We start from the raw sequence: 18000 nt of genomic DNA, 5'->3' as shown, positions 1-18000 counted from the left end.
TAGCCACTAAAGTTTCATGATAACGTATTCTTATTCGTTGACTTACAACCTTGGGAACTTTCATTGAATTTTGATTGGTTAGTTCATTTAGTTGAGTGTCCAAACGTTTCAACCACTGATTGTAATCTACAGAAGGTGTAATTTGTGTATCATTATTGGGGTTGTACGTCAATTTATATCCCATTGTCTTATCCCTTTAGATCTCTGGTTCCTTAGCACAAAAAAGCATCTGATCCCAAGTTAATGTTGTGCTGTAAATGTCAGGCAACAAAATTGAGTTTGATTTTATAAATAGGAACTTTTCAAATACTCAACAAAAGGATTGTACGACTGCAAACTTTTTACCACTTTTTTATTGAGAAAAAGACTGCCCATCATTCTTATTATTTATTTGTAAATAATTTTGTTTTGTGGCAATATTTCATTATATCATCTACTATATTAGTAGTAATTTTAGTGATTTATTGACAGTACTTGCGGAAATATAAGAATTAAGTCTTTTTCATCATATAATGATTTTTGCTTTATATAAATCAAATAATGTTTTTAATTGACAATACCTGCCTAAAACATGTTACTCCTTGTTGTAGTCTCAAAACGTATTTTTTTCAAAAATATAAAATTTGAGATGAACAGTCTTTTTTATCAAATAATTGCATGTAGGAGAGAGGAAGAAAAAATATTTGATATCTTACTTTTATGATTACATTTTATACTTTATTATCGTCAAGATAAGAATATGAATTCTATATAATAATTGGTAGAAAAGAGCAGATATGAGATAAGGCTTCAAATAATTCACATAAATTTTTTTAGAAGAGTTTTCTCTACCCCAAAAATTGTACATTTATGATGGAATCATGGATGGTTTGATGTTTTTTTTTTATCAACGCACCTACTCTTTATTCAAATATGCTTTTGCTTAAGAGTATGATACTTAAAATAACTATATACAACATTATATTTATATGTATTTCTTGTTTTGTAACAGATTTGAAAGATATAACAACATAAATTAAATGATATTAAATTAGATGAGCTCTTTTTACATAATGTCATATTAAACTATGCAAAATAGAATCTATTTTTCATCAAAAATATTTTATGCTGCTGTACTTGTGGACAAAACTGTTCTTGTTAATTATAATTTTGTGTACTTAAAAGCTAAACTAATTGTAGTAAACTTCAACAAATGCATTGAATGTTTGGCTTCAAAACTTTTCTATAGTGAATTAGGTACCCTCTCACATAAGTACACAGTTAAAGTCTGTATATATCGTCCTATCAATTTAAAACATTTGAAAAAAATAACCTAGTAGAAATAATGATTTTTTTTTATTGTAATAAGTAAATAATTAATTATTGATAAATTTATTCTATATAACTTTGATATTTTCGTATTTGAAAGTTATCATCCTTGTTATTTAAGATTGATTTACTATGAAATTGCCTGTTTATAGGATTACGCATTAACTTATACAATTAGCTTTTATTTTGATATTATGACTTTATTAACAAAATCTATGTTTATGGCATGTTAAAATCACAGGAGATAGTTTGATCAAGAATCTAAAGGGATAAGACAATAACCGAAAATTTTTTGTACAATCCCAATAATGATATACAAAATTACTTCTTCTGTAGAATACAAGTAGTGGTTAAAACGTTTGTACACTCAACTTAATTAAACGACCAATTGGAACACAGTAATAGTGTCTGACTGATTATGACGTAACAAAAAAAAATTAGCCAATGAGAGGCCACTATAAATTTTACCATAAGTCAATAATGGCCTCTCATTGGCTATTTTTTTTGTTACGTCATAATCAGTCAGACACTATTACGGTGTTCACCAATTGAAATTCAATAAATGTCCCCAAGTTGTTAAGCCAACGAATAAGAAAATACTATTATAAACTTTGGGAACTAGTAAAATAAACAGCCCAATGTCCCCTCCCTCCAATCCCTCTAGTTTGATAGTCTATTAAATTAAAGGAATTTTGACATAATTATGTTTATTTTTTTTAATTTGTTTTCAACGTCAAGCTTTTTTAATGTTATTTTTGTGTTTGGAGCAAAAAAAGTGATGAAAATAACAGTATCCTATCCCTATATTCCTGTATTAAGAAAGGATACACATGATTATTAATAAACTGAGTAGGATATTATCTTATACCTATATTCCTGTATTATTAAGAAAGGATACACATGATTATTAATAAACTGAGTAGGATATTATCCTATACCTATATTCCTGTATTAAGAAAGGATACACATGATTATTAATAAACTGAGTAGGATATTATCTTATACCTATATTCCTGTATTAATAAAGGATACACATGATTATTAATAAACTGAGTAGGATATTATCCTATACCTATATTCCTGTATTAAGAAAGGATACACATGATTATTAATAAACTGAGTAGGATATTTTCCTATCCCTATATCCCTGTATTAAGAAAGGATACACATGATTATTAATAAACTGAGTGAGACAGGACAATAGTGAGGAAGTACAAGGGAAGTTACAAAGATAGACAGATAGCCACTTAAAATAGGCATACATTTAAAAAGATGGAAAGTAGATAGATAGATAGACAGTTCATACATGTGAAAGATAGATTGAAAGTATTTTAAAAAGAACAAGGATGACAACATACATACATAAAAGCGAAGCTCTGAAACGATATGACAGACGAACATTAACTTTTGTTGAGTGTCAGAACTGAATATACAAAATATGAAAATAAAATCTTTGACAAAATTATACGTAAATTTGTTGCAAAACTTCTTAAATACAGAAATCTGTTTAAGGACATACTGACATGTTTAATACTTGATTATAGAGATGCTTCGCTCATACCTAATATTGTACCTTGTTGTAATAGGAATCTGTAATTAAAAAATCAGATCGTTCGGATGATTTTATCACATAAAAAATTGTGTAAATCAACATGTTTAAAATGGACGTACGGTCATTCTGATAACGATTATAGATTTGCTACGCTTTCTAAGTCGTACCTAACTACTACAGGAATCACCATGCAAAGTTTGAAATCGATAGGACAATTCTAACATGCCTAAATTAACGAATAAAATACTGTCTCGGACGGACGTACGGACGGACGGACTGACCCTAATTATAGAAAAGCCTCGCTTTTAAAACCGAAAAGGATTTTATTCAATGTGTGAAATGAACGCATGTTCGTCCGTTCGACCAAAATATTAGCTGTTTTTTTTTAATAGTTTAGACTACATATATCTATGCTCTATATTGAGAGATGTTGCGCTACTTATGGACAAAGTTGTTCTATTTTGGGGTGTAATAAAATGTGTATCAATTCTTATCCCATTGTTTCAAAGGACAGTTCCATGATTTTTTATCATTAAATTATCACAGCAAAATAACTGCTTATATTAGTCTGTAACTGAGATCTTAAATTACATAAAATAAATGTCTATAGGAGCAGGATATGTCTAATTGTAAATCAAAGTCGCACCTCTGACTAACATCTTACAACCAATTGTTCTATTTTGAAACATATTACAAAGATATTTTAACATATCACAATCAAGAAAGGCGAAGCTCAAAAACTAAAACAAATAACTTGACGTAAAGACGCGTAAAGTCTATCTTCACAAAAAAAACCAATTTTTCCTCACAATTTTTTGCCAGCTAAATAGTCAAGAGAAAACGTGGAAGAAGTAGGAACCCCCTCCCTCATTTAAATTGTCTGTTATACGATGCTTTACATGATTTTAGGTTCTAATCCAGCGGTTTCAAAGCCGAACTGGAAAACTGATTTAAGAATTTTTTTGACTTGTGAGTAGTTTCATATAATAAAACATAAATACAGAGTAGCTGGGCATTTAATTACATGGTAAGAAAGGGCAATAACTCCATACAAACTCAAATATTAAAGTAACCAAAAGTTTTTGTGAAAAAATTGTTAATTTGCACTTTTATGATGTTGGTCGCTTTGTTATGCTAATATAAACGACCCCGCTTTTAACTACTGGATATTCTTTCCACAAAATCCTATTTTGTCTGTAATGGACCCCATCCCCCACATACCACCAACCACCATTCTCCAAAAACATTTTTTTCATACTCTAGGAGGTTAGGTTAAGTTGAGTTGACTGTCCCGCATGGGGTATACAAATTTCTTTTAAAATGTAGACTAAATTAATATGATTTATGTCATTTAGACTGAAGAGGGTGCAATGTCCACCGAAATATATTTCAATAAATAACTTAGAAGTATCAAAGACTTTTTCACTCAGTGAATTTAGTATATAAAAGAGTTTAAACGAATAGGGGAATTTTCAAGGGTGGCCCACTAACTAAAAAATAGATACTACCCTGTTCATTTCTTCCAGTTACCATGCCTTTTTCTCGGAGAATTTTAAAAGATGCAAAAAAATTGTTAAAGACAGCAAAAAAAACACTGATAAACACCAACAACGATATCAAATTATAAATTATTGTTTCATTGTATAAATAATAAAACTGTATTTAAATGGTATAAACATTCTATAAGCCTACTTTAAGGGTAAAAACCGTAGCTGAATCGTATAAACACTGTGTAATCCTTCTTTAAGAATAAAAACTGTAGTAGAAACGTATAAACACCCTGTGAGACTACTTTAAGGGTATAAACTTAGGCTGCATCGTACAAACACTATATAAACCTATTTTAAGGGTTATTAACTGTGATGGAAACGTATAAACACTCTATAAGCCTACTTAAAGTGAGGTTGCAACGTATAAACACTCTTTAAGGGTATAAACTGTGGTTGCAACAGCTAATTTTAAGCAGGCCTCTAATTAATTGCTTAAATTGCTAAGTAACGCGTTCATTAAGAACATCTTCTATTTTTATAGAATATATTTTTAGAGTACGAATTTAAAACTATTTTTAAATAAATTTAGGTTTTTTTTTAGTTTATAGCATTAACTAAGCCTAGATGTCCATCTATTCATTTTAAAACAGACATTTTTTTTTTTGAATGCATCAAGGCAGCAATAACAATCTAACAACAGTTTTAGATAAATTTTCTAAGAACATTCAATTAAATACAGTTTATACAATTTAATGCTTATTTGCATTTAGGAGATATAGACAATATGACAATCTTTACATTACTTTAAACTCGAATAAGTTTAGTTGAAATTCTTAACAAACCCGACTTTTATTGTAAAACAAAAGAGACTCTTTTTCATCCATTTTATATCAAATAGAACGAGGCATAATTAGACATTTTTTCCACGACCGTTAAAAGGTTCCTATTTAGGATAACGGTTGCATAATAAATGAAGTTTTAACAGTAATTAGCAAGTCTTTGTCTTAATTAAAGAGCTTAAACTTGGGTAATTAAGTATTTGTTTAATGATTATATAATATACTCTTGCTAAATATTGGTTCTATAATAAGATTAAAGTATTCCAGTTTGGCTTCGAAACCGATTAATATCCGCTGGATTAAAACTGGTACTCATTCATACTGAATAATTATGTACAGCATCGTATTACAGGCAAATTTCCACGAATATTAAAATAAAAAATATGCCAATATTACCAGTTTTGTTATCTCGGGCCTTCTGCCCCTCGTGGCTAACAATACTTGTATAAGTTTTCATTTTAATGTCCGTGGAAAATTGTCTATAATGCGATGCGATATATAACTATTATTGAGTTAAATCTAATTTGCGTTGACATAACTAGTGAAACTTCCGGTAAATTTATTCTGCAGGATTCCTTTCGTTTTTTATGCATAAAAACCAACCATTTTCCATCATTTAAAATCATTAAAAGAGATAAAAAAAAACATTTTAAGAAAACTACAAAATTTTGTAATTTAAAGAAATATAGATGCAGTCAAAATTTAAAAGTTTTCTACTAACATACTACAACCATCACCAAAGTAACAAAATAATACAGACCCATGTTAAACTAACTACTTACTCTTTTATTGCAGACAGATTCTATTATTTTTTATTAAATTATTTATCCTTAACAAAGTTAGCTATCTACTTGTTTTAAAAACTAGGAATCATCAACTTATAGTTTTGTTATTTTTTTCATAAAATCAAAAATAATTATGTCCATAAGTAACGCACAATAAACAAGCTAAAAAACAAGGACGTCCAATGGGGGGGGGGGGGGATAAAAAGGTTTACCCTACCCCTAAACCGAAAAAAAATGATTACCACCCCTCCAAACTTTTGAAAACTCTTATCTTATACCACCCACTTTTTATACCACTTTTTAGAAATGAAAAGCTTGGACGTCAGTGGTAATAAAAACCATTGAAATAAGATATCTCAATAGAGAGATTGGGAGAAACGAATTGAAAATTTTCAAATCATTATGAACATATAATAAACAAGGATGACATTATTCAAGTAAAATAACCAGATTTTATCACGTTTAAAAGAGGAATAGTTATTTATCGCATCTTATTATAGAAAGCATTCCGCGGAAATTAAAATTAAAAATTATAAATTAAAACCAGTTTTTATTAGCCCTGAGGGGCCGTAAGCCAAGTCTCACAAAACTGTTCCTATTTTTTTTAAATTTTCCACTTTATTAATCGTAGAAATTTGTCTGCGATACGATTCAACACATGATTTTTCAGTATGGCTGAGAACCGGTTCCAAACCAGCGGATATTAATCGGTTTTGAAGCCAAACTGGAAAATATTTTGCAGAAGTTTTATAGATTCTTTAAATAAATGTTTGTCTGACATGTTTTAAAAAAATTATAGAGTTGCTGCGCTTTAAAGATAAATCTGCTAGCAACAACGAAACCAAAAATAAAGAATATTAAGACAGCGGAAGGAAATATTTTAGACTTATGAATAACAAGGATAAATATGTTATAAAGTAGCGTAGTAATAACAAGATTAACAACAATTTGTATTTAAAAAACAGTTAAGCAGTAAAAAGGATTAAAAACAGACAAAACATAACATAATTCAAAAGTGCTAGGAATGTCAAATGAAAATTTGCAGATACAGTCAATAAATCACTTAATTTCTTGAGTAAGCTTATCCAATTTAGGTTTTTCAATTTTGATTTAATATGTTACAGACAGTTTGCATCAACATTTGAGACGAACCTACAGACTTGTTCAAATATAGAGTTGCTTCGCTACTAAAAAAATCATTAACCTTTTGACAAAACAACATCAGTCTGCCCATAATTTAAATAAATTACACATATACATACGAGAAACCAAGGAATAGAACAATGGACTATAAGATGATAAATTCTTTTATTTAGTGAAAAATGGTAGATATTGAAGGGAGGGAGTTGAGATCATTTTAACTGTAACTAATTAGTAAGGTAGGGGTACTATAAATATTTTAGATGACTGTCTAGAGTAGGCATAAGAAAAAAGAAAAAAAAAATCGATCGATTGATCACAAAATTGATAATAAGTAACCAATAATATGCAGAATAAATCTTTATTTTAGACGGCAGAATCTTTTTTTTTTGCAGTCGCCCTATCTCTGTTCGTGTGTTGCATGATTTTCAAACATATCAGTGATTTTTATCTTTTACAAAACATTGAGTTTAACAATAGGCATTTTGTTGTTTACCCTAAGAAATTAAAGTTTTTAATAAAATTGGATTTTGAATGACGCCTGCCCGACTATTAAAGGCCATTTAGATTATAGACTAAATAATTAGATCTTTTTTATATAATGGCTTTTCTAAACTAAGTTCTTTAAACTGTTTATTTTGTAAATGAGCCAAAAGTTAAGAAAAAATATTTTAGCACTTTTTTATTGTTCAACCTTTATTCCTTAGTAGATATATTTATAATATATTTATATTTATGGATGTAGTTAGGTGATGCGAGTTTTTGAGGTCCTATGATAACTCAGAAGGTAAATTTTAAAATCAACGAAAACGGGCTCACTAAATAGTTTCTAATTGGGAGTTGTAGTTAAATGTTCGGCCTTTAGTTACCATAAAAAAAAATATTTTTCCGACTGCAGATTTTTTTAAAACAAAGCTTCAGATTAAAACAGCTGGCTGCATGCAGGATATTGAAATTTTAAACAGCTTTTTTGTCCATAATTATTATTTTTTACATTTAGAATATCCAACAAAAGCCTATTTTGTATTCTTATCAACACTGTTTTATGCATACCAGACTAAAACCCTATTTTTGTAGGGAGCCAAGCTACTCTGTATATGACAGTCAACAATTTGTACATAAAAAAAACATTATGTTATAGTAAGAAAAAAAAGAATATTAGGGGACGGTTTGTATAAACTATACAAAAGTAATGAAAGAAAATTCTTCGACCTAATTTATTATTTTGTTGTAGACAGATTTTTTGTATAAACTCTGCTGCTATGGTACATATTCGTTTTTGCTTCCCCAAAAAACTCTTTTTATTCAGAAAAAGATAAGTCATTCCAAAAGAAGCAACCAAAAATAGTTAAAGAAAATTGTAAAAAGATATCCTTAAAATTGACTACAATTATTTTGGATTTTTGCTTGAAAGGCAATTTAGAAAAAGTAGTTTTCATTCAAGATTTTAACAGGGACAATTTTGTCCAAAGAAATAACTGACTCATTTCAGACTTGTTAACAAAATACACTAATAGGGGAGGGGATAAGACAGAGGGGGTAGATGCGGGGGGTAGTAGTTTAGCCAGCAACAAGTTATTAGAATACATGATAATTGTGTTGTTTTTTTTCGAATTAATTTCTTTATTGGTATAAGCTGAAGTCGTACAATTTTTAAATTCGTTATCTATGTAATACGATTGACTAAATTGCTATTTGGTTCTAGCTAAATATCCTTCCTAAATAGTAAGAGCAACTATATACTAAGTTTCTTTATTTATCCTTTTAGACTATTTTAGTTTTCCGCCTTACCAATAAAATTTCAGCCATTAACATATCCCTACGTCCTTGGGCGCTATGAAAGAAGGTGAAAAGAGGATTTGATCGTGTTTAAACTTTATTTGGATCGTTTAAACAGTTTCCGGACTGGAGTTATGGCTTGAAAATCAGGGACTGGCACTAAGCTATAGAGTGTTAATACATTATGGAGTATTTTTGTAGTGCAGCTACTCTGTAATGGGATAAGTCAGTACATCCGACTGTTAACAAATGACTCTGTTATACTTTTATATAAATTAGTAAGCTTTTTTGTCTGTATTGAAGGATCTCGCTAGCCGCTGGTCATGGAGGGATATTTGATATTTCCCCCAACCCACCTTAAATGCACCTAGATGCTTCAAGGGGCGTAGCCGCTATTATGAAATATAACAATATTTGAAAAATTGATTCAATTGTCATATGTGTTTATTTAAACAGTATCTACAGAAAATTTTCTTTGTACTTGTTCCAAATCTTTTGGCTACTTTTCTATGTAAATATTAGCTGCATGGTATGAAAACTATTAGCTTTATCTATTGGGTCTACATAGGTGTAAGGAAAGGACTTTTATCTCTAAAAACTAAATATTTTAAAAAAACCAGAAAGTTTCATATATGTTTTTTAGGGATCAAAAGAATAAAGACAATGGATGATTAATAAGGTTAAAATTTGGACACTGCAGTTTGAAGTACCCAAAAGCCAAAACCCCTGTTTTATGGACAGTTTTCCATAGATAAGTACATAAAACTAAGATATACGTCAGCCATTAAAGACCCTTTAAATATACCTACTAGATGGACGGCGTGTAAAATTTTGAAATTGTCATTTTAATATTACAGGAAAATTTTTTCAGTAATTCTATCCCCCTTCTGTGTTAAGTGTTAAAAAGTGCATAACGCCCAATATTGGCTTTGATAGCTGATAAGTTAAGCTTTTAATAAGGTTAAACTTTATGTTTCTTTCAATTTAACTATTTTTAATAAAATTTTAAAAAAGATTGGCTGGGACAATCTACCAATTACAGCAACGAGGTATATACATACATATATCAAGTTAGGACATTTTAAGACAAAATATTTTGTCCCTATCATTTTCATAGTTTTTATTTTACAAACAATATGACAACGTATTAATCCATTGAAAAACAAAAAAAATCACAAAACTAATACTTTATATATTAATACTGATTATCTTTTCATTAACAAAAAAAGTATGATGTCTAAAAATTTTACTAAAATTTAAAAGAAAAATCATCCATGTTTGTAGGGAAAAGTTGAAGGACAAAAACTGAGCTTTTTTGCAAATAAATGGTTATGCTATTTGTTGCAAATATATATTTGACTGGCTAATCAGGGATTTAAAGGGATAAGACAATCATGACAATGGCTGATAAATAAATGTACATCCTCAATACCTCAATGATGATACAAAAATTACCCCTAATGTAACCAACCAATCAAAATTCAATAAAAGTCCCCAAAGAATGTTAAGCCAACAAATAAGAAAATATCGGGGACTAGTGTAATAATGTCCCCTCCCTCCCTAGTAGCTAATACTTGTTGAACAAGGAGAAATTGCGTTGACATCAATTTCATTGGTTTATTTGGTGGTATTTCACCCCAAAGATCTTAAGCCAACAAATAAGAAAAAACCTGGGGACTAGTGTATTGAACAGCCTAATGTTGCCTTCTTTCCCTGCTGGCTAACACTTGTTGAACAAGGAGTAATTGCGTTGACATCACTTTCATTGGTTTTATTCCAAAGTATACAAATTTTGTTAGTTCTTAACACCCTCTCTAAAAACATCCTAAAACTTGTCCAGCGCTTGGAATATTGTGGATTAAACAGACGCACAATCATACATCACGCTATCTTCATATATACATAGGATCATCTAAAAAGTTTAACCATGCGCATATAAAAATAGGGAAATCGTTTGCCAATTTTGAAGGTTGTGCGAATATTCATCAATTCAACTATTTTGCGATTCATCTCCCACTTTGCGTTCAAGGTCCTACAGTTCGGACATTTGAGAAGCGAATCATCGCTACATATTATTTATGGCATATTTGATAAATGTTAAGATTACAACAAACTAGTAAAGTAGTATAGGAAAGCCTTTGTAGCCGAATGTAGCGCTTGTTAGCTTGCTTGGCTATACCTTATTCTTGTTGGAAATATATTTAGGTGATTAAAGTATTCTTATTTATATTTTGAATATAAACATCCTTGCACATTAAAATCTATGAACTATCATCATCAAAATGTTAAAACTGTTATTTGCTCACTGTTTATATTTGGAGATATATGGATAAGTCAATGGATAATAAATACAAGAAATAAACTCCTTTAATCCCAACAATAAATTGTTTCCTAATAAGAAATAGCCTTTATTCAGGTCTAAATAGGATGACGTTACCTAGAAGATTTATTCTCTGAGTAGTGTAGACAAAACATTAGAGTAAAACACTAGAGGGGGAAGGGGTTAAATAGCTGTATGTCCAAATCCCAAGGACCTTGTGCCGACTCTCAATTGGGTCTTTGAAAATCAATCAATAGTATCGGAAATATCAACACAGCCAAGTAGCAGAAAACAATTTGCTAGCAGACGAAAGAAGTCCATGGTAAACGGGGAATAGGAGAGGGGGGGTGTTATCTGTAAATACTTCCATACTATAGATCTGTTGCCAAAGCATATATTTTTATTTTCAGTTACGTATCTCCATATCCCTGTTAACATTCCATTGAATTCTTCAGACGCCTTTTTATGTTTTTAACATTTTGAAAATAATAGTAATAACATATTATAAGGTTATTCTCTATAAAAGTTAAAAAAGTGCTTTTATGATGTAACAATTTTATATCGCTTTTAAGAAAAAAAACTATTTAGTAATTTGATACTTTCTCCTTTATTTTTATTTGCAATCTTTGTATACAGAGACTTCCAAGCTTTTTATTTCGAGGGGGGGGGGGGGGTAATATAATGTATTCTAAATTCTCAGCCAAAATAACAAATCGGATAAGACTGCCTTCCTTTTTTACCCCTAGAAGACTTCAAACCCCCTCTGATGAAGTTTTTTGGGGAAACGAAAAGCAATGATTTCATATGACGTTTTTGTTAAAACATAGTTGCGTGTGGGGGGGTTAAATTGGGAGTTATCTCGTAGACAGTGTAATTATTACAAATAGGCTAAAGCTGCATGCATAACTTTTATAGTTATTAATTTAATATATCACGGCGGGTAACTCTGGATAATGTCAGTAAATCAGGATACATTGAAAACAATAAATGTATACGTATAGATGTATAAGCCAGACTTTTTTATCTGCTAGCAAATTACTTTCTGCTCTTTTGTAGGAACTTGTAGCAATGTTCATATTTCATACGCTATTGGCCGATATTCAAAGACCCAATTGAAAGTCTTACAGGGACACCGGACCGACCCATGGGTAGAGTTACATAGAGATCGTTGTTACATTGTTACTGCATTATTTGAAGATATAATTCATTTGATTTTAGGTTATAGGAGTTTTAAATTTGAAAACATAAAAGAAGCATTCATTTTCATACCTTCAACAAACTGTTATAACTATAGTAACACATTAGTTATAGAGTAACTGCTCTATTTCTTTGACTAATATAGATTAAAGTTTAAATATTAGGATTTTTTGATGATTTTGCAAATTTTTTTCGACAATTTTTACTAAAATAAAAATTACCTACATAACATATCATTAACTACCCGAAATGTTAGGTATTAACACACATAAAAATAGTTGTTAATTTATTAAATAGTGCTAAATACACCGTTCCCTATAAATACTTAAAATTACGGTTAGGGTTATTTTTAGGGGGTTATGTATTATATTTTATGCGATTAGTAACAGTTTTACGATATATTCTTATAATTAATTGAAATCACTTTTAGAATATTACAAAATATCTTTTAAAATTAAAAATAAAAACATTATCAATTGGAGATATTAGCAAAGAAAAAAATTTTGTTATATTTTTTAAAAAAAAAATACTTCTATGATTTCTAAACTTATATCTACAATTGATATCAAATTTTAAAAAAAATATATATAAGAAATAGTCATAATTCAAAAGAACATAAAGGTATTAGGCTCTTATTCTAACAAAAATAACAATCTTATTTTCAGTAAAATCATTCTGAAATTAGATGTATTAAATTAAGGATGGCTGTTTTTATTAGATTAAGACTCTTTTAAAATAAGAGATTATTAAAGAAGACAAAAAAATGGGGCTCGGAGCCGCGCTTCAGCCGCCTTTAATCCTCATAAAAATCAATCTTTTACAATTTAAAAAAAAAACAGCTGGAAGTCTGATGATGTAAATACGGCAATCCCTGTTCTTTTTTTAATCAAAGTATCCAAACGGGTTTAAATTTGAGACTTATAAGCGGCTGACGCGCAGCTACCGAGCCCTGACAAAAACACAAAAAAATAAACTGAACAAAAAATGAATTAAAAAGAACGTACCTCAATTTGAGCATAGCAGTCGACCTCAAACCAGTTGGTACAGACCAGGTGCTGCTGGTCAAACACAGTGTCATTGGGGCATAGGAAGTGGAAATCTTGGAACTAAAAATAAAACACAAATCAGTAACATATTAACTTCAATTGGTAAATAATTAGAATTATAGAAAAGAAGATGATAAATAGATGGATTAATAGATATTTAGAAATGGATAAATTTATAAACAGATAAACCAATAGATGAACGATGGTTTGATAGATAGATAGATAGATGTATAGAAAGCTTAGGAGAAAGAAATAGATAAATTTACTTAGATGGACAAATAATTTGAGAGGGAGATAAATGAGTAAAAAAAGAATAGATGGAAAAGCGGATAAATAAATAGACAGATTAATTTTATAGATAGGTTGATAAATAAATACATATAAATATAAATAACATTTAAAAGTTTGAAATATTTATTATTTATAGCTACTCATATAAATCTAAATTGATAAACCTGCTATAAATAAATTGCCAAGATAAATGGCAGTACATAAAAAATCTCTCTTTGGTCGTTAAACGGATAAAATATTGGTCTCCTACAGCTTTTAAGTCTTTGCTGGATATGGTATTCCTATAAAACTGAGGGAAAAAAAGGTAAGAAAATCTGCGAAATATTTTAACAAGAATATCTATCATAGACAGCTTAACGTGGGTATTGAAATAAAAAAATTGAAGATTAAAACAGTTTTTTAGCCCTGAATGTTATTAATTTTATTATTTTTTTCAATATGAATGTAAAATTGTCTATAATACGATACAATACATAATTTTTCAGTATGGCTTAGAACAAGTTCTAATCCAGCGGAAATTATTAGGTTGCGAAGCCTTACTGGAAAAAAATTACATTAAAAATGCAGAAACATAAGATATGAATATAGAAATTATCATATGGACATAAAATAGTTATAAAGTAGCTGCGCTATTAAAAATGATTAATGAGAAATGAGAAAAATCTTTTCTAAAGATTTCTTTTGAATGACCGTCAAGTCATAGAATACTGCCAATTTTCTATGCCTATACTTTTCAGGGAATTTATTAAAAAGATAAGTAAATAGGGGATTTAAAATACAGTAAGGTATATCTATGTAGTAGATATATAAATATAAGGTTTACTAATTTTTTTTATATTTATATGTATCATTGTATATTAAAGGTTATATGAATTTTATCGAACAAAAAGATTTTTTGTCAAATATTACACTACTTTTCCCTTAATAAAAATTTTCAACCTAATGTAAATATACCATGCAATGTACTTAAGCAGTTTATTCATCTAATATAACATGGATAGATTTTCTAAAAAAAAAATTTTACATTAGATTTTAAGTCATTTTTACATTAAAATCATTATAATTTTAATACTATAGGAAAACAAAACAAAACGTTGATCTTTAATAAATTCCTTTGTTTCTTGATATATATTTAGAATATATATCCCTGGCCCGAGGTTGTCAAAATACCCATTTGTCAAAGAATCACAGAAGACGTCTAAGCGCACACACCTGCCCAGCTAGAAGCAGGAACCAAGACGTTTTTATGAAACCACCAATAGCTTTTATACTACAGAAGAAAAAGGTTTGTGGAAACACTCTCTTACTTACAGCAACTCTTAAAATGTCTAAAAAAAATTATAAAAGATGTATTATTTTTGAATTGTTAGGTAAGCTTTACAGTAGTTTTTTTGGTTCCAGGACAAACGCACGAGTGTTAAATTATTAATCAAAGTAAGTATTTCTATACAGGTTGGGTTAGATTAAGATATGAATATACAAATAACCACCCCGCATTGGTTAGACATTTAATAAACCTAAAAAAAGGTTAGGTTAGGTTAGGTCCCACTACTGCGTTTGTCAACTCTGAAGTTTTGGACTCCTGCATTAGTCCTAGGACCGTTTTTTTTTAAGTACTAAATATAATCACATACTAAAATTTAAAGATGTTCAATGTTTGTCTGTTCATTAAAATGAAATAAATCATGAAATGCTGTATAGGAAAAATAAATTTTTAAAAAGTTCGCCAATATCATTTTTTTGCGTTTTTACTTACAGACCAAGTAAAAAAAGGAAAAGAGTAAGTGACTTATCAACAAAAAAGGTGTTTTATGTTCCCATTCATAAGCTAGCTAACATTTTGAAGAGTGGGCTTGGAGACTTTTGAAAATCTAAGATTTTTCTTTTTTCAACCTTTTATTTTTAAATGGTAATATTTTAGGACGGCTTAATTGCTAAATTTTAATAAAACATAAATCTTTTTTTAAAAAGCATTACAATTTGAAGAAATAAAGTAAACTAAATTAAATTGAAGAATTGATGTTCTGTTTACAATTACTTTTTATTTGATATATTGGTCAAAATCTCACACATACAAACACACTAAGGACAAAAATATAAACTGAGTGTCTAAAATACCATGCAAAAACAATACAGCTATTTCAAGATTTACATAAAAATTGCATCTAACTTATGCCGTATTGATGATGTTTACATGATGTTCTAAAAGTTGTAACTAAGAAATGTCTCTAATACGTCAGTCATAAAGTCGATATTAATGTTAAAAATAATTAAAAAATCCTAAATGAATGTTTGTTTGAATAAACACACCGCCATGACAACTGAATATGACATCTGGGTAAGAAAAAGTGTTGACCCTGTGCGGAGATCTTTAGATCCTGTGCGGTTTCTAGCGTCGTTTTATTGCAGGGCATTACAGTTTAAACACAGGTACTAAAGGGAAAATAAAATGGCAGTTAAATTGTCGTATATCCTCAATGATGATTCACAAAGTTAACCCTTTACTTTTCGTTTGGATACACAACTTAATGAACCAACAAATTAAATTCAATAAATTCCCCAAAGTTGTTAAACCAACAAATAGTAAAACGTTATTATAAAACTTTGGGAACTAGTGTAATAAACAGCCCAGTGTCCCCTCCCACCCTGGTCAAAATAGCTTTGTTATGGGGAGCAAGGACGATAACATCCAATAATAGCGAAGCCATTTGAAATAATAAGCATTTTTGTAGACAATATAATAATTATTATAGAGTAGCTGCGCTACAAAAAAATTTATATTATTATTGTAAAAATACTATGTATTTTATAGTAGTTATTTTGTTATTAAGGAAATATAATTTCATGGTATAAACATTGTAAATTATCAAAGTTTAAATGCCTTCAAAACCCAGAAACTTCCTTTTCTCTATATTTAATGCAAACTTTCATGAATAGAAAATGTATTGTCCTTGCAGAAATCAATAATATTCATGATAGAGATGATTCTATGTTTGTAACTAAATATATTTCTATTTAATATATTTTTATCTACTTATCCCTTTAATTGAGAGTCTTAATGCTTAAAAAGGTTATTGCAATCTACATGTCTATAAATATATCTATTAATCGTTTTTAATTATGCCTGTTTCTATGATTAATTCTATATGTGTATTTGAACTAGTTGTTTCTCCCCTAGCCTAAAAGGAGAGACCAGGAAAGTAAGAAAAATAGCCCGAAACAAAACCAAAAATTTTATTTAACTTCCTTGAAAAGTGCAAGCAATTAAAACCCGTTTTTGCCGAGATTTTTAGCTTGAGACAAAAAAACCTTACAACTTCTTATTTTAGGATATATCCAGGGGAAGCCAGTCTAATCAACAATTCACGAAACCTTATGGGGTATCTGGTGATATAGTTTGTTTTTGTCATGTAAGTGAAGAGGGGTGGGAAAGAAGGGGAGAAAAGGGGAAGGGGGTTGTGGGGAATTTTACTTTTGAGTTGTTTGTCAAAATATAATTCCCTATCTTTTTGTTTAGCCAAATTTGTATTATTTTCTTTTATATTTTTTATTTTCCATTTTCTTATTTTCTAGATGTTCATATGAATCTCTAATAACCAGACATTAAGTCTGACTGAAGTTGAATTGAAATAATATTACATTCCTATAACAAACCCTCATCAGTAGAAAACAATTCTAGATATTAGGAGGAAGCAGTTAAACAATAAAACAAGGGTAAACATCTTCAAAGAAAGCTTGCATAGTACAAACCATTTCCTTTCTAGAATTGAGAAGGTTTTTGGTGACAAATATTTCACGTAAATAATTAACATAGTGCCCAATATTGCACGTTACCATGATGTTATTGTTATTGATAAAGAAATCAATTTCAGTTTGATTAGCAAACAATTATATAACGATTATCAACAAACTAACACATCTAAGCTGATAAGTAGCATTGCTTCTCAAGGATAAAAAAAACATATATTAGTTATTTATCATATTACATTATAGACAGCTTTCCATGGATATAAAAATGAACAATTTTAAGATTAATTAAAACCAGTTTTGTTGACCTCAAGGGGAAATACACCTGGGCTAACAAAACTGGTATTGATTTTGAGATTTTTATTCAAATATTCTTTAAAAAAACAATTGTCTGTAAGGCTATACATGAATTTTCAGTTTGGCTGAAAACCGGTTGTAATCCAACAGAGTTTTTAATCGGATTTGAAGCCACACTGGAAATATTTTTATACTATTTCATTTGTGAA

At 29.3% G+C, this 18000-nt stretch overlaps 1 protein-coding gene across 3 annotated transcripts in view; it reads right to left on the bottom strand.

The window, feature by feature from the left end:
* Positions 1-18000, bottom strand: part of LOC145313926 (uncharacterized) — a 227395-nt gene that overhangs the window by 14546 nt on the left and 194849 nt on the right. For all 3 annotated transcript variants that reach the window (XM_080153580.1, XM_080153581.1, XM_080153583.1), the window contains exon 5: positions 13415-13516. In XM_080153580.1, coding sequence (XP_080009706.1) covers positions 13415-13516 — 102 coding nt within the window. The remainder of the gene's footprint in view (positions 1-13414; positions 13517-18000) is intronic.

The sequence above is a fragment of the Acartia tonsa genome, chromosome 3 (assembly GCF_053477335.1).
Source record: "Acartia tonsa isolate MP-2025a chromosome 3, ASM5347733v1, whole genome shotgun sequence".
Lineage (NCBI taxonomy): Eukaryota > Metazoa > Arthropoda > Copepoda > Calanoida > Acartiidae > Acartia > Acartia tonsa.
The sequence above is the reverse complement of the archived record's forward strand: the minus strand, read 5'-3'. Positions and strand labels throughout refer to the sequence as shown.